Here is a 24,047-nt window from a genome sequence, read left to right as displayed (position 1 = left end):
ATTTTTGTAGCCTCAGTGTGATTTCCCCCTAAGTATGCCTCAGTATCCCCCCTCAGTATGGATCCCCCTCCGATTTACAACAGGACACATGGCAGAAATTGGAGGCTGCTGCTCTTGATTTCTTCTGTGGATCCGCACAAGGACAGGCTCAAATTTATCGAACTAAATTTTTTTTTTTTTTTTTTTTTGTCATCTGTGACCCCAATAAAAGTTTACTTGTGTGACTGTTTTAATAAAGGCCTGGATGAAATTGTAAAAAAAAAAATAATTGTAGCATATAAATTTAAAACCTAAACGCAGGTGCGGCATACATGTAAATTCCTGACTACGTGAACAAACCCTGTAGGAAGCTCGGTAATTCTGGCTCGCAGGTGGAATTCAATCCCGGGAATGCAGTTATTCTCAAAGCTACTTTTAGAATAAAATATTAAAATTTCTTCTACTAACAAATTCTGTTTTCCTTCAGGTCAAAGAACACTAAGAAACCGTTCTCCAAGAACATTAGAGGCTGCCAATAACCAAGAGCCATCACCCAAAAACGGCACACGCAAAGGGGTCCCGGAGGACTCCGGCACTCAGTACGCAGTACTGGCCATCGTCCCCGTCTTCTGCATGATGGGACTGGCCGGTATATTATTGTGCAACATCCTCAAAAAGAAGGGCTATCGCTGCACCTCCCAGAAGGTGGATGAGGAGGCAGAGCCCGCTCCGGAGAAAGACGGTGAGTATCGGAGATCTAGGTCCAGAGACCCTGCTGACGTCTTACTTTTTGCAATTTTTTTTTTTTTCTTTGTCATTTTAAAAGTTAAATCATGTGAATGTTGCAACCGAGGCTCGATGTCTGTACCTCGCTGGGTACATGTATGACGTCAAAGCGGGAATTGCAGCATGTGCCAAACCACAAGCGTGTGTTCCCCTGATGGGGCTGAAGTTCCCCCGAGGAGCTGAGAACAATCCTAATTATCCTCTGTACAGCACCTCTCGTCTACGATTCAGTCTCCTCTAAGTTCATAATCAATGAATTAAAAAATAAAAAATAAAATTATTTATGATTGGGAAATTACGATCCTGAGAAAAATTTCCTCCGCTTCTCCCTCCCCTGTTAATTAACCTGCTGTCTGTCTCGGTCTTTCTATCCCCCGCTGCTGCGATGTCTGCTGTCCACATTGACCTCATCCCAGAAGACCCAAATAACCAATTAGTCCTCATCCATCTGCATTAATGTCCACCGCCCCCCCGACCACCGGGGTCTCCGATTAGTTGTTTCCATGGAGACTAATTGTTTTTTTTTGTCTTCCTATCATTACATGCTACAATTAATAAATCCCCGTTGACTCGTCCGTCTGTCACGTAGTTGAGCGTTTCGGATGTAACGTGGAGGGATGGTGCGCGGCGGCGGCGGCTGCAAAGGATTCACTCCTTTTTTTTCTTTCCTCCTTAGGTAATATCTTGTTAGAGGAGAACGGGAATGAAGACACTATCGGGGTCCTTGTGCGTCTGATCACCGAGAAGAAAGGTTTGTAGAATGAGGCGCTAATGCTGAACACCAAATTTATTTGTTTGTTTTAGCCACCTTTGCACCCTCTTAACGTTTTCTTTTTTTTAATGTATCTGCCAAATTTTTCGCATTGAATATTAAGCGTTGCGTTTTTATCTTAATTTTGCCTTCCAGAAAACGCTGTGGCTTTGGAAGAACTGCTGAAGGAATATCAAGCCAAACAGACGTCTGCAACGGGTAACAAGTCGCCTCAAAAGTGAGTTTCTTTGCAGAAAAAGTTCAGATTTTCTACAGCACTCCCATAGGAGAAATAAAGTATTACACCATATGGGTCCTCCAGGGTTTGATATTCTGCTTTTAGGCTAGTGGATGAATGGGCTTCCTCTCTTAGGAAATACTAACTGATCACTTGAAGTCGTTTTGACCCCTTTTTTAAGGACACTGTTTGTATTTCTCACCTCTACTACCCCCAGGCATATAATGAGATCTCCATTATTGGTACGTGATCGCCTCCTGTATGTTGAATTAGAGATGAAATGAAGATAAAAATAGATCTAATCGGTCACATTGAGCTCATGTTGTTTCTTGTAATCCCCCCTGGAGGCAGATTACTGAGACATTATTATATGACTGCCACCCAACCGGTGTCATTGAGCCTCGGCAATAATTTTGCGCATGCCCTCTGAAATCTGACCCTAGACACAATACGTGCAATGTCGCAGAGCGGCCGGCGGCGTCTACCCCTCAATTCCTGATTTGTGAATAGCTAATCTATTTTGCACAAAATCATAAACTTTTTGCAAAAAAAAAAAAACCCAAATGTCCAGGACCAATGCTCAACATGGGAATCTGATCTTGGTTATCAGACCTTGTGACTCTGCTCTTCTTTCTTCCAGTAAACCTCACCTCCTGCCCCAGATGCCGAACCTCTGCAAACACCAACATCACCTGCACACGATCCAGGGCCCGGCCTCGTCCCGCAGCTGCTGCACTCGCTGCAGCCAGAAGAAGTGGCCCGAGGTCATATCCCCTCCGCAGTCCGTGGTGGTTCCCGCCAGCAATGGTAAAAGTGCCAAGACCTCCGCTAAGGCTGCTGTAGGGGAGATCACCATCCTCTCGGTGGGCAGGTAAGGGGATCCCAGGAACGGATTACTGGATCACCATGTACACCAAAAAAAGGCGCCGTGCAGGATTGGATAGACATGGCTGCGTTCTCAGGGCCACTTGTGTCCACAGGTTGTGTTGTTTAACCCCTTACTGACAGGGCATCCTGGTACGTCATATGCTGACTCCCTGACTGTGAGCTTACATCTTTCCCTGCACATGATGGCTGATTAAATCAGCCATCATGTGCCTCAATAGCCGCGGGTGCCGAGGAGCCCGCAGCTATCAATTTGTTAAATATCGCTGTCAATCTCTGACAGTGGCATTAAAAAATGAAGAAAAATAAATAAATTCAAGTCGTCCCCCTTCTTATCCATTAAAAAAAGCAAGCAATACACCTATTTGGTATCACTGCATTCAGAAATGTCCAATCAGAATATAAAATAAATTAATTCCATTGGTATCAATAAAAACGTCAGCTCAGGGTGCAAAAAAATAAGCCCTAAAACAGCCCCATATCCCAAAAAATTTAAACATCACGGGTCTGGGAAAATTTTGACAAAAGCAAATTTATTTATTTATTTAACTTTTTTATTTATTTATTTATTTTTTTTTACAAATTTCCAATTTTTTTTTTTTTTTTTTTTTTTTTTTTTTCCACCAAATTAAAAAAAAACAAAAAAACTATACATGTTTGGTATCTGTTTATTCATCCTGACTTGGAGAATCATATTGGCAGGTCAGTTTTACCATATGGCAATCATAATAGTAGGTAAAAAAAAAAAAACATCCAAAAAACAATTGTGGAATTTCACTTTTTTTTTCCCATTTTCAAGCACTTAGAATTTTTTTTTTCCCGCTTTCCAGTAAAATCAATGGTGATGTTCAAAAGACATCCTGCAAAAGACAAAAAACCCTTATATTCCTGGAAGAAGGGAAGGAAAAAAAAAAAAAACAAGTAGACTGAAAATGGCCTTGTCAGGAAGGGGTTAATGTTGTGCGACTATTCACTCCAGTGGAGCTGAGCTGCAGTACCAGAGACAACCTATGGATGAGTGTGGTGCTGTACATGGAAGAAAGCAGCTGTGGTTTTTCATAACCTAAAAAAAATGCCCTTTGACAAAAAAAAAGAACGATCAGATAATTACTCTTGAATATGGATTATACGTACTAAAACAATTTATTTCCAGAGCTGCGTTCAAAATTCTGCTGCTTTATAATGTACCGAACATCTAGTAACTTACAAAGTATATTGTGAAAGCCAAAAATGGCAGCTACAGGTCTACACAAGTGTTCTGGTTTCCCCATTGGCAGTGTAAATGCAGCTTTGGGTGTGACTGGAGGATCGGACTGATGCATGTCCAAAGTGATATCATTTTACAAGATGGAGATGGTCCTCACAAATTAAAGACCCCTTTATTCACGCCATACAGCCAGGCCCTTTAATTTGCAGCATTGCTGCTGGACATCAGATACTTTTTATTAATGCGTCTCAATTTATAAAATGCAATTTATCAATTCAATATTAACGGAATTCCTTTTGTCGCCGCTCGTTTGACCCATCAGGTTCCGTGTTGCCCGTATACCAGAGCAAAAGCCAAACCCCCCGGAGATGAAAGCCCTTTCTGACCTCTGTGTCAGGGATGTCCCATGTCTTCCTCAAAATGATGTGCCTGAACAAAGGGTGCTGCTGTCTAACACTGTCAGGGCCAAGAATCGGAGTCTAGAAGACACCAGCAAGTTGGAGGTAAGACCATTGTATCCGGAAGGTATTCTCAGCATGCTGGGACTTGCAGTGCAGTAGATATAACTTTATAGCTTTACATAAGCTTGGAGTGCTGCATTGCTGCCTCTGTGTTCTCCTTTTAAAGACCGCAAGGTCGAAAGCGGCCATTGTTTTGCTCTGATTTTATTTCCGCTGCTCCTCTGTGTTCCACTTTTTTTGTTCTTTTAAAACTCCCGCTATATAGATACAGAGATATGGGACTTTTTATTAATTGCAGATTTTTATGCTCTTGGGGGGCGTGGCTCACAGGGTCATTATGGGGGGCGTGGCTCACAGGGTCATTATGCGGAGCAGCCTAAGGACACGCCCCTGAGGATCCAATCAGCCACACTCCATTGTAAAGACCAGTAAAATTAACTAAAAAGCCATGTATTTCTGGAACCATGTGGCAGGTTAAAAAAAAAACTGAATACAGAAAACCTATTAAGACACCACACCAGGTGGAGTCTAACCCGATTTCATAATCTAGACCAAGTCCTCTGATCTAAAGCATGTAGTCAATTTGATAAAACCCCAGAAAGACAATATTGTAGAATTTATCTAGAGGTTCTAATGATTATCAAGGTTAAATATAGAAGACTAGAGGGCTCTTGTCAGTAAAACCGTGGGATCGCTTTAGCATATAGTAAATTATATTTAAAGATATACATTCATATAAATAGAAAATCCATATAAAGTGAGACAGAACCAGTTGCTAAAATTTGTTTAAGGCAATAAGAACCCATGAGAACACCATGCGTTCCCAGCCCTCGTCACTCCAAGGTTGGCAAAAAAAAAAAACCACCTCCCGCAGCCGAGCATATTGACTTAAGACATGGTAAGGATGTAAAGTGTTATACAGGTATCATGTGCGCTGATCCACATAAACAATGAGTTAACAAAACATTAACTATGAGGTGTTCTACCTGAGGACATGCTGGCGGACTATGGAGCAGGCTGGGAGTCCAAGCGAGCTAAAAACTGAATACGCGGGAGAGCGGCAGGAATGAAGTAAGGGCAAAAATCTGGTGACCGAAGCATAGAAGAGTCTATTCCCGGTATTTCTCCAGCCCTCATTAATAATATCTCATGGAGATGGCACACTTCATCCCTGGGCAAAGCAACAGAAAATCTGAAAAATTAGACGATCTGTCCCTTGCGGTGTAGTATATGGAGGATGTGCGGTGTAGTATATGGAGGATGTGCGGTGTAGTATATGGAGGATGTGCGGTGTAGTATATGGAGGATGGGTCCCATGTGGCGCAGTATATGGAGGATGTGCAGCGCAGTATATGGAGGATGTGTGGCGCAGTATAGTATATGGGGGATGTGCAGCGCAGTATATGGAGGATGTGTGGCGCAGTATAGTATATGGGGGATGTGCAGCGCAGTATATGGAGGATGTGTGGCGCAGTATAGTATATGGAGGATGTGTGGCGCAGTATAGTATATGGGGGATGTGTGGCGCAGTATAGTATATGGGGGATGTGTGGCGCAGTATAGTATATGGGGGATGTGTGGCGCAGTATAGTATATGGGGGATGTGTGGCGCAGTATAGTATATGGAGGATGTGTGGCGCAGTATAGTATATGGGGGATGTGTGGCGCAGTATATGGAGGATGTGTGACGCAGTATAGTATATGGGGGATGTGTGGCGCAGTATAGTATATGGAGGATGTGTGGCGCAGTATAGTATATGGGGGATGTGTGGCGCAGTATAGTATATGGAGGATGTGTGGCGCAGTATAGTATATGGAGGATGTGTGGCGCAGTATAGTATATGGAGGATGTGTGGCGCAGTATAGTATATGGGGGATGTGTGGCGCAGTATAGTATATGGGGGATGTGTGGCGCAGTATAGTATATGGGGGATGTGTGGCGCAGTATAGTATATGGGGGATGTGTGGCGCAGTATAGTATATGGGGGATGTGTGGCGCAGTATAGTATATGGGGGATGTGTGGCGCAGTATAGTATATGGGGGATGTGTGGCGCAGTATAGTATATGGGGGATGTGTGGCGCAGTATAGTATATGGGGGATGTGTGGCGCAGTATAGTATATGGGGGATGTGTGGCGCAGTATAGTATATGGGGGATGTGTGGCGCAGTATAGTATATGGGGGATGTGTGGCGCAGTATAGTATATGGGGGATGTGTGGCGCAGTATAGTATATGGGGGATGTGTGGCGCAGTATAGTATATGGGGGATGTGTGGCGCAGTATAGTATATGGGGGATGTGTGGCGCAGTATAGTATATGGGGGATGTGTGGCGCAGTATAGTATATGGGGGATGTGTGGCGCAGTATAGTATATGGGGGATGTGTGGCGCAGTATAGTATATGGGGGATGTGTGGCGCAGTATAGTAATATGGAGGATGTGTGGCGCAGTATAGTATATGGAGGATGTGTGGCGCAGTATAGTATATGGAGGATGTGTGGCGCAGTATAGTATATGGGGGATGTGTGGCGCAGTATAGTATATGGGGGATGTGTGGCGCAGTATAGTATATGGGGGATATGTGGCGCAGTATAGTAATATGGGGGATGTGTGGCGCAGTATAGTAATATGGGGGATGTGTGGCGCAGTATAGTAATATGGAGCATGTGCGGCGCAGTATATGGAGGATCTTGTAGACCTTGGAATGTGACCTGAAACTCATGTAAGTCCCGGATTTGGTGCCGGTGTAATACGAGGCGTCTGATGACTCCGGTGACTGCAGTGAGTAATGGACGTGACTGACTATTGTCACCTGTACGGAAATTGCTTCAGGCAAATGAAAGCTGCTGATCCTTCTAGAACCGGTTCCCCTGCAGAATGTATCACCGCTCTGTGCAGCTGAGATGACACCGACTTGTGAGAGAACCACCCCCAAAATTAAAGGACAAATCCATCAACTCCCCCACCCGCCAGGAATTCAGAGGAATTCATGTTACATCTAAATGTTAAATTAAGCGTCTGCTTATAAAAGGGAGTGACGGTGTAATAATGATTATATTTACAGTCAGTGTCTTCTAAGACCTCTATTGGTGATGGTCGCACGATGAGCTGCGACCCTTAATAGTCAGAGCGGCATCAGCTGACGGCAGAAACGTGCGGGTTTACTAACGATGTGTTGGTCCTACGATAAACCGGCGCCTGTTCTAGAGAATTGTAGATTATTGGCATTGCACTATTTCACATATTATCTTATATATATATATATATATATATATATATATATATATATATATATATATATATATATATATATATATATATATATATATATATATATATATATATATATATATATATATATATATATATTAGCGTTCTAGGGGAAAACTTTTTTTTTTTCTTTTACATCTGTATCTGATGACTAGTGTAACCCTAGCCTAAAAGCTTGTAGGAGGAGGGGAAAAAAGCAAGTTTTGCTGTGGAAGCTGCACTAGATCGCACTGATACATTGTAACAATCCATAGGACAAGATTCCAAACCTTTTGGGATTTAGATACGTTTTTCCCATTTATTCCCCTCCTTTTCCCCATTCAACTTTTTCCATTCCAACTAGCAGTGATGGTAGATTAAAAAAAACAAATGAAGACTTTAAGGACAAATGTATCTTCTTTATTCTGCAATGCTCGTCTGTAAATATGTAATTTTTCTTTACCTTTTTCAGGATGTTATCTGACTCCGCCGTCCCACCAGCCCAGCCATTCACCTGCAACAATCCAAGCTGTGGCGGGAGGGTCCTCCTGCTGGTCCCGCGAGGGCCGACAAGGCAGCAAAAGTGTGGAATACGGCAGCGACCCGTCTCTACAGCGCCTCCATTGCTGCATATCACGCCTATTTTTCCAAGGACAATATACCATAAAACCTCTTGTGATAGGAAACCAATGCGAATCGGGGCATTTGTGCGAGACTAATGTGGTGGACGGTGTCTGGAGGTCGAGCGGCAGTTTAGTAATATAGATTATTTATTTTTTAATAATAAGAGACTTTATCGGTGACCTTTTTATCAAGGACTTTTTAGATTCAGGGAATATGAAAATCGAGGTATTCAAGATTGGAGAGGAGCGGCGCCCCCTGGTGTCCATCCTCCATCTTTAAACGCTACAGACTTTTGTTGCTGCTACTTTACATATTTAAAAAAAAAATAATAATTCTAAAATCATATTTTTAATACTAATCTGGAGGAAACCAGGCCTGAGCAATAACTGCGATCCTCTGAGTGACCAGGGGGCGTCAAACAATGGAGGGCGAGTAATAAATTATGCAAACTGTAGTTACATTAATGGGGTGGTAGATGCATCCGTAGGGTATAGGTCATGTAACTTGCCAACTAGAAATTGTGATGCCTGCGCTTTTAGTTTTGCAGAAAAGCCTTAGATTTCCTGACTTCTAGGTGCTATATCAGATATTAATATCACGACAGAATATTCTGATAACTTGCAGTATTACTTTAAGCTGGCACATTAATTATTTTTTTGTGTGTGTTTTTTTTTCTTTTTAATTTATGGTGGTTAGAATAGGCTCCCTCTAGTGGTGTCTGCAGGCAACGCATACAGTATCATGGGCTCCATATAATGGTGTCTGCAGGCATCATATAGATATTATAATAGGCTCCCTCTAGTGGCGTCTACAAGCATTACATAGACAGTATCATTGGCTCAGTCTAGTGGTGTCTGCAGGCATCGTATAGATAATATAATGGCTCCCTCTAGTGGTGTCTGCAGGAATCATATAGATAGTATACTGGGCTCCCTCTAGTGGTGTCTGTAGGCATCTTATAGACAGTATACTAGGCTCACTCTAGTGGTGTCTGCAGGCATCGTATACACAGTATAATAGGCTCCCTCTAGTGGTGGCTTCAGGTAGGCAGAATGTTATTCGTTACCTGTTTTTCTGATACACTGTCATCTGGGTTTTATTTGCACATTTCATAAATCTTCCTCCTCCTGGAGATCTCCCGGTATTTCTTCCATTTTTATAAAAAATTTTCTAATTCTATTTTTGCGTTGGTTCCTAAAATAGCTAACCCCTCTGGTCCTCTACAGGCTGCTGCTTATGGAGGGTCTCTGGCAGCACATTTTCCATCCACCCAGTCTTCAGCTAATCACATATCCAGGACTAGTGCACGTCCAGCGATGGAGGATGGCACTGCAGTGGGAACTGTGCTCAGTTTATAATGACCTATGAAGCTGATGTGATGTGAATGCTGCGCTGGCGCCCTTATCATGCACTTATCATCCACATGTAGCTGACCGCTCTGCGTGCGGATAGTCGTGGCCGCAGCACGCTCATTCTTGTGCAATAACTTTTTTTTGCCTCGCTCTGTGAACATCGGCGTCGCCTACTTTGTGGGCTCGTGCTGAGCTCTCTCTTAGTAGCGGGTAGACCGTGTGTAGGGTTTTTTTTTTTTTTTAGCCATCCCAGACCATTACATTACATTTTTTCCCAGACTCTGATCTTTATAATCTCTGGTCCTTTTTTATTTATTTATTTTTATTAATAACTTATTAAAACTTCTATATATATTTTTTTTAAACTTTTGCTGCTAAGTTTTTAACTTTAGCCCAGGAAATTTGGAACAACCTCTTGAGTTATCCGTACTGGAAAGCGTTCACTTTCCCGGTGATTGAGGCGGAGGACGCGATGTAGCCGATCTTATGCTGGGAAGCCTCCGCAGTCACGAGGTGATGGTCTCGGTACAGGGAATGGCAGGAGAGTTACTCATTGTACCAGATATAGGGCCAGGCTGTCATCTTGGCAGCGCTGTACTGTGTTGTGTTTTAAATACCCTTGTACTATCGCCCCAAAATAGGAGTCCTTTGGCGCATGTATCCAAAAAGTTATGTGATGGGCTTAATTCTGTCAATCTAAAGCTTCACCTTTTGATCCCATTTCGGCATCTACTGGAATTAATCTACATTTAAAAGTTGAGTCCCGGTCACGTTACCTGTCTGGGGATTAGGGAATCTGCTCACGTTAAGTATTTATTGCTCTTTCATCCTTTGTCTTTTTTGTTGTTGGCTGTTTTTGGTTTTTTTCTCCTTTCGGATTTGAAGCAGTTTCATGTAAATTCTTTCAGCATTTTTCATCTATTCTAATAAATGACTCAACAAAACTGAGCGTATTTTAGACTGTTTTCCTGCTGACACCTCAGTAATTTGCAGCAGAAATGTTTTCATTCCCTTACACTCCAGAGCTTGCACTCATAAGACCTCATTCACAAGTCAATTCGGCCCGAGGAAAAAAAAATCGAAAATGTTAACAGCCCCCTAGACTGTCATAGGTGCGAGTGCTGACGTCTGAATGAGGCCTAATGAGGGATGTCTATAGAATAGTTTTGCAAACCATTGGAATATGGAATTTCACAAGTGTAATATGTACAGGATTGTTTGATACATTATTATATTTGGGGTTTTTTACTCTGTTTTTGACTTGCATCAAATTAATTTAAGTTGCACAGTGCAGGTGTGATTTGTTTGCTGCTAATTTATTGATTGCGACTTTCTGAGCTAAATCGTCTTCCTTGAGGTTTTTTTTTGAGCATTTTTGATTTTTCAAAAAAAAAAAAAAAAAAATGGAATTGGAAATGATGAATCGGGCTCTATCTGTAAACTGGTGGTGAGAGCGGGACCCATTGATTTGGACCGGCCGTACTTTTCAGTTGGCTTTTTATTTTTTGTTTTTTATACATATATTTTCTCTTCCATTCTGCATTCTTAATCTATAGCTGATTAACAAAGACAGGCTGCATGTATTAGCAGATAACTTGTGCGCCCCATGAGGGACAAGGACATTCTCTTACTGTGTATAATGTATACTATGTTTTTTTTATGCAGGCCCCTGATTAAATTCCAGCATCATTAACACATCACTTGTCCTTGGTCACATTTTGAGTTTGTGTTTTTTGTTAATTTTGAACCTTTTTTTTTTTTTCTTTAAATAAACTTTAACTTAAACTGGGACTCTGGTGTGAACACTCACTTATTTGACGGTGATATGTTAGATTTCAGCCTGTCCTGTAATATTTTCTAAAAGCTTTTTTTTCACTTGGGTCGTCGACATTTGGCTGAACGAGCGCTCCGGAGGATGTTTGCTGCCGATCACTGGTCCGTGTAAACCCAGCATACCGCGTGACATGTTTGCCGGCAGCACATCATCTTCCATGTAAGCGGTACATGTGCTGCTGAGGATACGACTGTTCTGTTCCAGGATAATTATTGGACTATGTTAGTGTTATAACAACTTGTTATATCTACAGTCGGTTCATTAGTCACAATCTGCAAAATTATGTAAATGTAACTTTTTTTTTTTTTTTTTTTTAAGGGAATTCCCAAAACTAATTAAATTTAGGCTCGTAGTGCTGCTGAAGAGCAGAAAAGTGTACTGACTAAAGGCAGAAAAGTAGTGGGATATGTCCTGAGGGCAAGGTAAGCCGAGACCTGCACATTACTGAGAGCATGCCCGCTATAACCTCCCGTGTTGCCGGAGAGCATGCCCGCTATAACCTCCCGAGCTGCCGGAGAGCATGCCCGCTATAACCTCCCGTGTTGCCGGAGAGCATGCCCGCTATAACCTCCCGTGCAGCCGGAGAGCATGCCCGCTATAACCTCCCGTGCAGCCGGAGAGCATGCCCGCTATAACCTCCCGTGCTGCCGGAGAGCATGCCCGCTATAACCTCCCGTGCTGCCGGAGAGCATGCCCGCTATAACCTCCCGTGCTGCCGGAGAGCATGCCCGCTATAACCTCCCGTGCTGCCGGAGAGCATGCCCGCTATAACCTCCCGTGCTGCCGGAGAGCATGCCCGCTATAACCTCCCGAGCTGCAGGAGAGCATGCCCGCTATAACCTCCCGTGCAGCCGGAGAGCATGCCCTCTATAACCTCCCGTGCAGCCGGAGAGCATGCCCGCTATAACCTCCCGTGCTGCCGGAGAGCATGCCCGCTATAACCTCCCGTGCAGCCGGAGAGCATGCCCGCTATAACCTCCCGTGCAGCCGGAGAGCATGCCCGCTATAACCTCCCGTGCAGCCGGAGAGCATGCCCGCTATAACCTCCCGTGCAGCCGGAGAGCATGCCCGCTATAACCTCCCGTGCTGCCGGAGAGCATGCCCGCTATAACCTCCCGTGCTGCCGGAGAGCATGCCCGCTATAACCTCCCGTGCAGCCGGAGAGCATGCCCTCTATAACCTCCCGTGCTGCCGGAGAGCATGCCCGCTATAACCTCCCGTGCTGCCGGAGAGCATGCCCGCTATAACCTCCCGTGCTGCCGGAGAGCATGCCCGCTATAACCTCCCGTGCAGCCGGAGAGCATGCCCTCTATAACCTCCCGTGCTGCCGGAGAGCATGCCCGCTATAACCTCCCGTGCTGCCGGAGAGCATGCCCGCTATAACCTCCCGTGCTGCCGGAGAGCATGCCCGCTATAACCTCCCGTGCTGCCGGAGAGCATGCCCGCTATAACCTCCCGTGCTGCCGGAGAGCATGCCCGCTATAACCTCCCGTGCAGCCGGAGAGCATGCCCGCTATAACCTCCCGTGCTGCCGGAGAGCATGCCCGCTATAACCTCCCGTGCTGCCGGAGAGCATGCCCGCTATAACCTCCCGTGCAGCCGGAGAGCATGCCCGCTATAACCTCCCGTGCTGCCGGAGAGCATGCCCTCTATAACCTCCCGTGCTACCGATGTCCTATAGCTCAGTGACCCTTTAAAACTTCCCCACCTCCCACCCTTCCTTAACTTGTAAAGTTTCCTCCTCTGATGTATCTGGGAAAACTTCTACCAGGAACTGTGGCAAATTCTCTGAGGTTCACACCTACATTTTCCTTCCAACAGAACGAAATCCTCATTCCACAAGTCTGATTCATTCGGCTCCGTCTTCCGTCTGCTGCATTTTTCACTTTTCCACTACAATAAGGTCACGTTTTGTCCAATTACAATAGAATCACAAAGTTATCCCCATTACAGCCGATAGTTTGTCACAAGCCGCTGATTAATGACAGAGCTGGATCCATCACGTGACGTAAAAAAATGCCGGTACGAAGCTAACCATGGTCTGAACTAAAGCTCCAACAACAACTGGTTCATAAAGAAGAAATATCACATGACCAGGTCTGAAACCGCAGCCCTTAGATACCCCGGTAATGCGCTATTATCTCCGGGCAATGAAAAGTTATGGTGCAGTGCCATGTTCACATTACTATATGGACAGGCTCCCGTTTATCCACCTGAAGACAAAGGAGTGTGCATTTGCTCTTGGTAAAATGTATATAATATGACTTGTACAACTGAATGGCATCCGAGTAAGGGTATGTTCACACATTGCGCTTTTGCTGCAAAAAAAAAATGCACCATATTACAGTTCCAGCAAAGTAAATGCGATATCTAAAGTCTCATGCACACGCTGCTTATTTTTTCCTTGCAGTTTTGAGTCTGTTTCACGTGTCAAATCTTTCTGCTTTTTTTTGCAGCATTTTTTCACCTGCTCGAATGGAGGGGGAAAAAAAGAAAACATTAAAAAAAAAATGCACATATTTTTATGCAACGTTTTTCCTGTCAAAACTCCAGTATTTGCAGCAGATTTTTCCCTAACAGTCCTGACATCTAAAGTTAAGGCTATTTTATTTTTTTCTTTCTGCACCTGGAGGGATAATTCCTTCGAGTTCCATATGAATAACATATAATTTGGAATTTGTACAAAATTAAAAGAAAAAAAAAAACAATAAATTGGGCTGTAATTTTTAAGTCACTTTTTCTTTTTTTGTACCAAATCCTTTAAAATGGCGTACATGGTTGATGCAAAACGAAAAATGCTCTTTGATTTTTGTCCTTAACCATTTTTGCAACTTTTTGGCACCAAAATCACATGCTGCCATATTTACGCAAAAAAAAAAAAAAAACCCTCCAAAAATGCAGGTGTACGTAAATCACTGCATGGGGGTTGGGGGGCACTGGAATACATTTGCACACAAAAATTAGACTTTTTTAAAAAAAGGTTAAGTTAATGAATCGGTCAAAATCATCTAGAAACCCTATAACCCGTTCACAATGACTAACCCCCACTTACCATACACACAGAAATCTACGTGCCATCAATACCCAGCAGCTTATGAACAATCTACAGCCATCTTTAGCCCCCCAACATCTCGCTCTCCTGCCCAGAGTCAGCACTGTCACACTATAACAACACTTCGCAGAGTGCCCTGGATGAAGCAGCACCTGCTACACGCGGAGTGCCCTGGATGAAGCAGCACCTGCTACACGCGGAGTGCTCTGGATGAAGCCGCACCTGCTACACACAGAATGCCCTGGATGAAGCAGCACGTGCTACACGCAGAATGACCCGGCATAGACGGCAGCCCTGGCACACGATACAAACACGCTGTCTCCAGCGCTGCTCAAGGTGCGCTGAGCGTCTGTGGAGAAAATCACTTTCGGCAGAAGACTTCATCCGCTATAAGTTCATGCTCAAAACTTATAACTCTGCTCTCCATCTGGCTAAACAAGTCTACTTTACCACTCTCATCACATCTGTAGCCAATAATCCTAAACGACTCTTTGAAACCTTCCACTCCCTCCTGAGCCCTAAAGTACAGATTCCCCGTCACCAACCTAAGTGCTGACGATCTGGCCACTTATTTCCTACAAAAAATCAATCACATCCATCAAGACATTCTTGCACAATCCCCTCAGAGTCTGGATCCTCTTCCCTCGCAACCCTCAAGTTCACTTTCCATCTTCAAACCGGTCACAGGAGAAGAAGTCACCAGACTCCTCGGTTCTTCTCGCCCTACAACCTGCAACAGTGACCCTATTCCCTCATATCTCCTTCAGTCCCTTTCCCCAGCTGTCACTACCCACCTAACTAAAATATTTAACCTCTCTATTTCTTCGGGTATCTTTCCCTCTTCATTCAAACATGTCGTCATAACCCCTTTACTTAAAAAGCCATCCCTGGACAAGATCTGCGCTGCTAACTACAGACCGGTCTCTAATCTTCCCTTCATCTTTAAACTCCTGGAACGCTTGGTCCATTCCCGTCTAATCCGCTATCTCGCAGATAACTCTTCTTGACCCTTTACAATCCGGTTTCCACTTCTCTCACACTACTGAATCTGCCCTCACTAAAGTCTCTAATGGTCACTACTCCCTGCTGATTCTCCTGGATCTCTCTGCCGCTTTTGACACTGTGGATCATCAGCAAATCCTCACTATGCTCCGCTCTATCGGCCTCAAGGACACTGTTCTCTCCTGGTTCTCCTCGTACCTCTCTGACCGCTCCTTCACTGTATCTTTTGCCGGCTCCTCTTCCTCTCCTCGTCCCCTTACTATCGGGGTTCCACAAGGATCAGTCCTAGGCCCCCTCCTCTTCTCCTTGTATACGGCCGCCATTGGACAAACCATCGGCAGATTTGGTTTACAGTATCATATTTATGCTGATGACACCCAACTATACACCTCTTCACCTGACATCACCCCTACCCTAATACAAAATACCAGTGATTTTCTTTCTGCTGTCTCTAACATCATGTCCTCGCTCTATCTGAAACTGAATCTCTCAAAAACTGAACTCCTTATTTTTCCTCCCTCTACTAACCTACTAACACCTGACTTTTCAATTTCCTTGGGTGGCGCCACCATAACCCCCAAGCAGCAAGCTCGCTGTCTTGGAGTCATATTTGACACACAACTTTCCTTTATTCTCCATATTCAATCACTCGCTCATGTCACCTGCACCTTAAAAACATCTCCAGAATCCGACCTTTTCTCACTTTTGATACTGCAAAAACTCATACTGTCGCTCTTATTCACTCTCATCTGGACTACTGCAACTATCTTCTAATCGGTCTCCCTATGAACAATCTCTCTCCTCTCCAGTCCATTCTGAATGCAGCAGTCAGGGTCGTATTTCTGTCCAGCCGCTTCACCGGCGCCTCTACCCTGTGCCAGTCATTGCACTGGTTACCCATTCACCACAGAATACAATACAAACTCATCTCTCTGACCCACCAAGCTCTCCACAGTTCTGCACCAACCCTACATCTCATCCCTCATTTCTGTGTATCGCCCCTTCCGTGCCCTCCGTTCTGCAACTGATCTAAGACTGACATCCTCCTTAATCCGAACCTCACACCTCCGTCTCCAAGACTTCTCTCGTGCCGCCCCAGTTTTCTGGAATGCACTGCCCCAAACGATCCGACTAATATCTAGCCCTCATGTCTTCAAACGTGCTTTAAAAACACATCTGTTTAGACAAACCTGCCACCTCAACTCACCAACCTAACTCTCCCCTGTTCCCTCCTAAATGTTAATCTTAATCTGCCCCTGCGTATTCATCAGTGTCCACGTCCTCCATGCACCAAATACCACAGGGTAACTGCTCTTAGACGGATACTGGCTGATGACCATGTTCTACCTATTGTGTCCCCCCCCCCCATTTCCATATAGATTGTAAGCTTGCGAGCAGCCGGACCATCACTCCTCCTGTAACTGTTGAAATGTGATACATTGTATTGTTTACAATTGTCTGTATATTTCCCTACTTAATTGTAAAGTGCTGCGGAATATGTTGGCGCTATATAAATAATAAAATTATTATTATTAATTAAGCATTAATTATTAATCATTTTGCAGATCAAGAAAAATATATTGGATTGTATTCGACTTTGAAGAAAATAAAACAAAAAAGACATATAAAAAAAAAAAAATGTCCAAAGTTCAAATGGGGTCACTTTTTTCAAATAACCATTGAACAATATAATGTTTATAAGATAACCGCCTATAAGAGGATCATATGTTGAGGCAATTTCTATATTGTATCTGAAAAGCCTATATAAGAAGAAAAAAAAGAAAAAGGAGGGAGAAAAGCGAGAAGAAAAGAAAAGACAGAGGGTCAAGGGAGAGGGGCAGGGGGGTGGAGGTCCTTACGTCCAAGTGACTAATTATGAACCCAATTGCAAGCATCTGTTGGAACTATTAGAATAAGCTATGAAAATCAGGTGAGTCCTGAAACAGAATCCATCCGCTCCAAACCCTTCTAAATGTATCATTGGTTCCATTACATTCCGCAGACAGTTCTTCCATTCTACATAGATTCACCATTTCCTTTATCATTGGTTCCATTACATTCCGCAGACAGTTCTTCCATTCTACATAGATTCACCATTTCCTTTATCATTGGTTCCATTACATTCCGCAGACAGTTCTTCCATTCTACATAGATTCACCATTTCCTTGTACCATTCTAGTATGTTAGGGGGGGGGGGGGTGTTTAAGTTTCCAAAACCGTGGAGTTCCCATCCGTGCCGCTGTTAAGCAAAATCAAAGTAAATCTTTCTTTTGTACACCTATTGAAGAAGGGAGGATTGACAGAAGGGCTATTTGAGGAGACCCCAATACTCTGTTTCCTGTGATATATGTTGGTAATTGTCAAATACCTTCTCCAAAAATTGTTTAATTTCAGAACACTCCCACCATATATGAATCATAGGAGTACGAGGTTTTTTTTAAGATGGCCTTCTATGGTTCAGAAAAATAGCAGCCCGCAGCTGCGTTTTTGCTCAATCCGTGCAAAAGTGAATTACGAAAAATCCACATTTTGTAGATGCGAATATTTGTAAAATTCGAGTAGAATTCAATTCCACTCGAATTTATTTGCTCCTCTTGATTCCCCTGTATTCCCAAAGAGGGTAAATAGTCACATGCCGCCATGCGTGAAATTTGTATACTGGCGGTGACGCACTGACTAGTCTCATCCGGCTTCTCTTTATTCTCTTCCATTGAAACAAGCCGGAAAAGACCACCCACCTGCACAGGGAATACAGGGGAATCGTGATAGCGTGTGCACCACATATTGTCATGATTCGGGAGACTTTACTTCTGAGACCGGACAAACCCTTTAGAAATCATTTTACCTGACGGATGAGCAATTTGGGTATCCTGTTTAGACTTGCCGATAGGAAGAAAGAAGTCCTGATTATTGGCAAGTGTAAAAGGGCCTTAAAGGGGTCGTCAACTACTCTAACAGCCCCTTTTCAATTGCTATGTTCCCCAATGTAAAATAAGAACGACCTATAATCACCTCTATTGCTGGCCCCATTCCAGCAACGTTGGCGCCGGGTCTCCTGATGTTGTTATGCTGTGTGAGCCCTGCAGCCAATCATTGACTGCTACACTCTCACTTCCTTCAGGCGAAACTGACGTCCGGGAGAAGAGAGAACTGCTAATGCGCTGACGACATCTTCTGCATGTCAGTTACATCCAAAGGAAGTGAGAGTGAAGCAGCCGCTGACTGGCTGCAGGGCTCACATGACATAATGACAGCATGCAAGTCCTGGGAAACCGGGCACCAACGTCACTGGAACGGCACCGGCACCAGATATTATTTTTGTTTTATACGGGGGAATAAAGCAATTGAGAAGGGGTTGTCAGAGTAGTGGACAACCCATTTAAGTGATGTTTGTAATTCTTGATGTACATAATTTGATCAATATCTATCCAATCTAACACTGATTAAAACATAAGGCATCAGCTGTATGTGTCTGATATGTGAGCAGTAAGTGTGTGTGCTGAATGTGTCTGACATGTGAGCAGTGTGTGCTGCATGTATCTGATATGTGAGCAGTATGTGTGTCGATATGTGAGCAGTATGTGTGTCGATATGTGTGTCGATATGTGAGCAGTATGTGTGTCGATATATGAGCAGTATGTGTGTCGATATGTGAGCAGTATGTGTGCTGCTTGTGTCTGATATGTGAGCGGTGTGTGTAGCATTTGTCTAATATGTAAGCGGTTTGTGTGCTGCATGTGTCGGATATGTGAGCAGTGTGTGTGTTGTATACGTCTGATATGTGAGCAGTGTGTGTGCTGCATTTGTCTGATATGTAAGAGGTGTGTGTGCTGTATGTGTCTGATATGTGAGCAGTGTATGTGTGCTGCATGGGTCTGATATGTGAGTGGTGTGTGCTGCATGTGTCTGACATGTGAGCGGTGTGTGTGCTGTATGTGTCTGATATGTGAGCAGTGTATGTGTGCTGCACGTGTCTGATATGTGAGCGGTGTGTGCTGCACGTGTCTGATATGTGAGCGGTGTGTGCTGTACGTGTCTGATATGTGAGCGGTGTGTGCTGTATGTGCCTGATATGTGAGCAGTGTGTGTATGCTGCATGTGTCTAATATGAGAACGGTGTGTGTGCTGCATGTGTCTAATATGTGAGCGGTGTGTGCTGCATGTGTCTAATATGTGAGCGGTGTGTGCTGCATGTGTCTAATATGTGAGCGGTGTGTGCTGCATGTGTCTGATATGTGAGCGGTGTGTGCTGCATGTGTCTAATATGTGAGCGGTGTGTGCTGCACGTGTCTAATATGTGAGCAGTGTGTGCTGCATGTGTCTGATATGTGAGCAGTGTATGTGTGCTGCATGGGTCTGATATGTGAGTGGTGTGTGCTGCATGTGTCTGACATGTGAGCGGTGTGTGTGCTGTATGTGTCTGATATGTGAGCAGTGTATGTGTGCTGCACGTGTCTGATATGTGAGCGGTGTGTGCTGCACGTGTCTGATATGTGAGCGGTGTGTGCTGTACGTGTCTGATATGTGAGCGGTGTGTGCTGTATGTGCCTGATATGTGAGCAGTGTGTGTATGCTGAATGTGTCTGACATGTGAGCAGTGTGTGCTGCATGTATCTGATATGTGAGCAGTATGTGTGTCGATATGTGAGCAGTGTGTGTGTGTCGATATGTGAGCAGTATGTGTGTCGATATGTGAGCAGTATGTGTGTCGATATATGAGCAGTATGTGTGTCGATATGTGAGCAGTATGTGTGCTGCTTGTGTCTGATATGTGAGCGGTGTGTGTAGCATTTGTCTAATATGTAAGCGGTTTGTGTGCTGCATGTGTCGGATATGTGAGCAGTGTGTGTGTTGTATACGTCTGATTTGTGAGAGGTGTGTGTGCTGCATTTGTCTGACATGTGAGTGGTGAGTGTGCTGCATTTGTCTGATATGTAAGAGGTGTGTGTGCTGCATTTGTTTGATATGTGAGCGGTGTGTGTGCTGCATTTGTCTGATATGTGAGCGGTGTGTGTGCTGCATTTGTCTGATATGTGAGCGGTGTGTGTGCTGCATTTGTCTGATATGTGAGCGGTGTGTGTGCTGCATTTGTTTGATATGTGAGCGGTGTGTGTGCTGCATTTGTCTGATATGTGAGCGGTGTGTGTGCTGCATTTGTCTAATATGTAAGCGGTTTGTGTGCTGCATGTGTCGGATATGTGAGCAGTGTGTGTGTTGTATACGTCTGATTTGTGAGAGGTGTGTGTGCTGCATTTGTCTGACATGTGAGAGGTGTGTGCTGCATTTGTCTGATATGTAAGAGGTGTGTGTGCTGCATTTGTTTGATATGTGAGCGGTGTGTGTGCTGCATTTGTCTGATATGTGAGCGGTGTGTGTGCTGCATTTGTCTGATATGTGAACGGTGTGTGTGCTGCATTTGTCTGATATGTGAGCGGTGTGTGTGCTGCATTTGTTTGATATGTGAGTGGTGTGTGTGCTGCATTTGTCTGATATGTGAGCGGTGTGTGTGCTGCATTTGTCTGATATGTGAGCGGTGTGTGTGCTGCATTTGTCTGATATGTGAGCGGTGTGTGTGCTGCATTTGTCTGATATGTGAGCGGTGTGTGTGCTGCATTTGTCTGATATGTGAGCGGTGTGTATGCTGCATTTGTCTGATATGTGAGTGGTGTGTGTGCTGCATTTGTCTGATATGTGAGCGGTGTGTGTGCTGCATTTGTCTGATATGTGAGCGGTGTGTGTGCTGCATTTGTCTGATATGTGAGCGGTGTGTGTGCTGCATTTGTCTGATATGTGAGTGGTGTGTGTGCTGCATTTGTCTGATATGTGAGCGGTGTGTATGCTGCATTTGTCTGATATGTGAGTGGTGTGTGTGCTGCATTTGTCTGATATGTGAGCGGTGTGTGTGCTGCATTTGTCTGATATGTGAGCGGTGTGTGTGCTGCATTTGTCTGATATGTGAGCGGTGTGTGTGCTGCATTTGTCTGATATGTGAGCGGTTTGTGTGCTGCATTTGTCTGATATGTGAGCGGTGTGTGTGCTGCATTTGTCTGATATGTGAGCGGTGTGTGTGCTGCATTTGTCTGATATGTGAGCGGTGTGTGTGCTGCATTTGTCTGATATGTGAGCGGTGTGTGTGCTGCATTTGTCTGGTATGTGAACGGTGTGTGTTTGTCTGATATGTAAGTGATGTGCCTACCACTTCATAGAATAGTACCTGAACAGCAGCAGCTGGGGAATAATGAGCAATTCTACACTTAAATATATATGAGAATTTAATTATTTAGCCGCTGCTTGAGCATCAATGCCATATTAGTACGACAGAAAGCAGCTTAAGTTTTACTGCGGTCCCTTAAAGCAGAAGAAAGATGATAACATGGCCCTCAGACAAAAAAAAAAAAAAGAGAAGAGGTTGTGCACCCCTGCTTTACAGAATTGTGAATCTTTCCATTAAGCGCTTTGACAGTAAGGAAAAGTATTTGCTGCCCCCTTGTGGAGCTATGGAGAATAACCAAAGAGGTGAATAAGTGAAAAAGTAATATTACGATAATATAGTATCAATATATCTATTTATATAATTGATTTAGAGCTGAACATAAAAAAAATAAATTTCCTACCAGTTGGGAGTTGATTTTGGTGGAAATTACCGATCTAAATCTATTTTTTTACTTGTAGTTCAATGGGGCCATAAAAAAGCGACCTATTGAAGCGTTTACTGGCGCCAGATGGAGGCCTATTGATTACAATGTGTCACATGTTAACAGGTATACTGTCTGCAAATCCCAGCTCGCCCAGGAGTCCATCACAAGTCACAGGGGTCCATCAGATGCCGCTAAACTCTGCTTTGTGTGAAAAGCAAAAAGCTAAAATGAACGAAGCCTTTGCCCAATTCATTATTGCATTTGCAAACTTTTTTTTGTCTAGTTATTGTTTTTTTTTTTTGCCAGTTTTTCATTTGCTCTTCATTCTTTTAATTTGCACCTTTTTTAAACTCTATTTTATATGTATTCGTCTTGTTTTTTTTTCCCATCAATCCAGGTGTGGTTTGTTTTCTACAATGTTTTTTGGTTGATTTATTATTTACAACTTTTTGCAAAACTTCCATTTGGAGCGATTTTCTGAAAGCTTTTGTGCAAATTTTGCGATATTTTACGAGCAAAAAAGTCATTAATCCCTTGACAACGAGTGTCATATGTGAACGTAGTATTGCTGTATAAGCGATTTGACAGATTCAAGTCCACTAAGGGGACTATAAACTACAGTAAAAAGTTAAAATAAAAACCACAAAATATTAAAAAAAAAATACACACACCTCTCAAAAAAATAAAGGGAACGCTCAAATCCCCCCTCCTAGATCTGAATGAATGAAATATTCTCATTGAATACTTTGTTCTGTAGAAAGTTGAATGTGCTGACAGCAAAATCACACAAAAATCAACAATGGAAATCACATTTATTAACCAATGGAGGCCTGGATTTGGAGTCACCCCCAAAATTAAAGTGGAAAAACACACTACAGGCTGATCCAACTTTGATGTAATGTCCTTAAAACAAGTCACAATGAGGCTGAGTATTGTGTGTGGCCTCCACGTGCCTGTATGACCTCCCTACAGCGCCTGGGCATGCTCCTGATGAGGCTGAGTATTGTGTGTGGCCTCCACGTGCCTGTATGACCTCCCTACAACGCCTGGGCATGCTCCTGATGAGGCTGAGTATTGTGTGTGGCCTCCACGTGCCTGTATGACCTCCCTACAACACCTGGGCATGCTACTGATGAGGCTGAGTATTGTGTGTGGCCTCCACGTGCCTGTATGACCTCCCTACAACGCCTGGGCATGCTCCTGATGAGGCTGAGTATTGTGTGTGGCCTCCACGTGCCTGTATGACCTCCCTACAACGCCTGGGCATGCTCCTGATGAGGCTGAGTATTGTGTGTGGCCTCCACATGCCTGTATGACCTCCCTACAACGCCTGGGCATGCTCCTGATGAGGCTGAGTATTGTGTGTGGCCTCCACGTGCCTGTATGACCTCCCTACAACGCCTGGCCATGCTCCTGATGAGGCTCAGTATTGTATGTGGCCTCCACATGCCTGTATGACCTCCCTACAACGCCTGGGCATGCTCCTGATGAGGCTGAGTATTGTGTGTGGCCTCCACGTGCCTGTATGACCTCCCTACAACGCCTGGGCATGCTCCTGATGAGGCTGAGTATTGTGTGTGGCCTCCACGTGCCTGTATGACCTCCCTACAACGCCTGGGCATGCTCCTGATGAGGCTCAGTATTGTGTGTGGCCTCCACGTGCCTGTATGACCTCCCTACAACGCCTGGGCATGCTCCTGATGAGGCTGAGTATTGTGTGTGGCCTCCACGTGCCTGTATGACCTCCCTACAATGCCTGGGCATGCTCCTGATGAGGCTGAGTATTGTGTGTGGCCTCCACGTGCCTGTATGACCTCCATACAACGCCTGGGCATGCTCCTGATGAGGCTGAGTATTGTGTGTGTCCTCCACGTGCCTGTATGACCTCCCTACAACGCCTGGGCATGCTCCTGATGAGGCTGAGTATTGTGTGTGTCCTCCACGTGCCTGTATGACCTCCCTACAATGCCTGGGCATGCTCCTGATGAG

At 44.2% G+C, this 24,047-nt stretch overlaps 1 protein-coding gene across 2 annotated transcripts in view; it reads left to right on the top strand.

Moving 5' to 3' along the window:
• RELT (RELT TNF receptor) overlaps nt 1–11,317 on the top strand; it is a 28,104-nt gene extending 16,787 nt beyond the window's left edge. For both annotated transcript variants that reach the window (XM_073661284.1, XM_073661283.1), the window contains exons 6-11: nt 467–721; nt 1,442–1,516; nt 1,673–1,754; nt 2,395–2,625; nt 4,169–4,349; nt 8,029–11,317. In XM_073661284.1, the coding sequence (XP_073517385.1) occupies nt 467–721; nt 1,442–1,516; nt 1,673–1,754; nt 2,395–2,625; nt 4,169–4,349; nt 8,029–8,040 (836 nt within the window). In that variant the 3' untranslated portion in view covers nt 8,041–11,317. The remainder of the gene's footprint in view (nt 1–466; nt 722–1,441; nt 1,517–1,672; nt 1,755–2,394; nt 2,626–4,168; nt 4,350–8,028) is intronic.
• Nucleotides 11,318–24,047: the final 12,730 nt, after the last annotated feature.

This window comes from Phyllobates terribilis, unplaced genomic scaffold, assembly GCF_046119375.1.
Source record: "Phyllobates terribilis strain yellow unplaced genomic scaffold, ASM4611937v1 Scaffold_2__4_contigs__length_985480577, whole genome shotgun sequence".
Lineage (NCBI taxonomy): Eukaryota > Metazoa > Chordata > Amphibia > Anura > Dendrobatidae > Phyllobates > Phyllobates terribilis.
The sequence above is the reverse complement of the archived record's forward strand: the minus strand, read 5'-3'. Positions and strand labels throughout refer to the sequence as shown.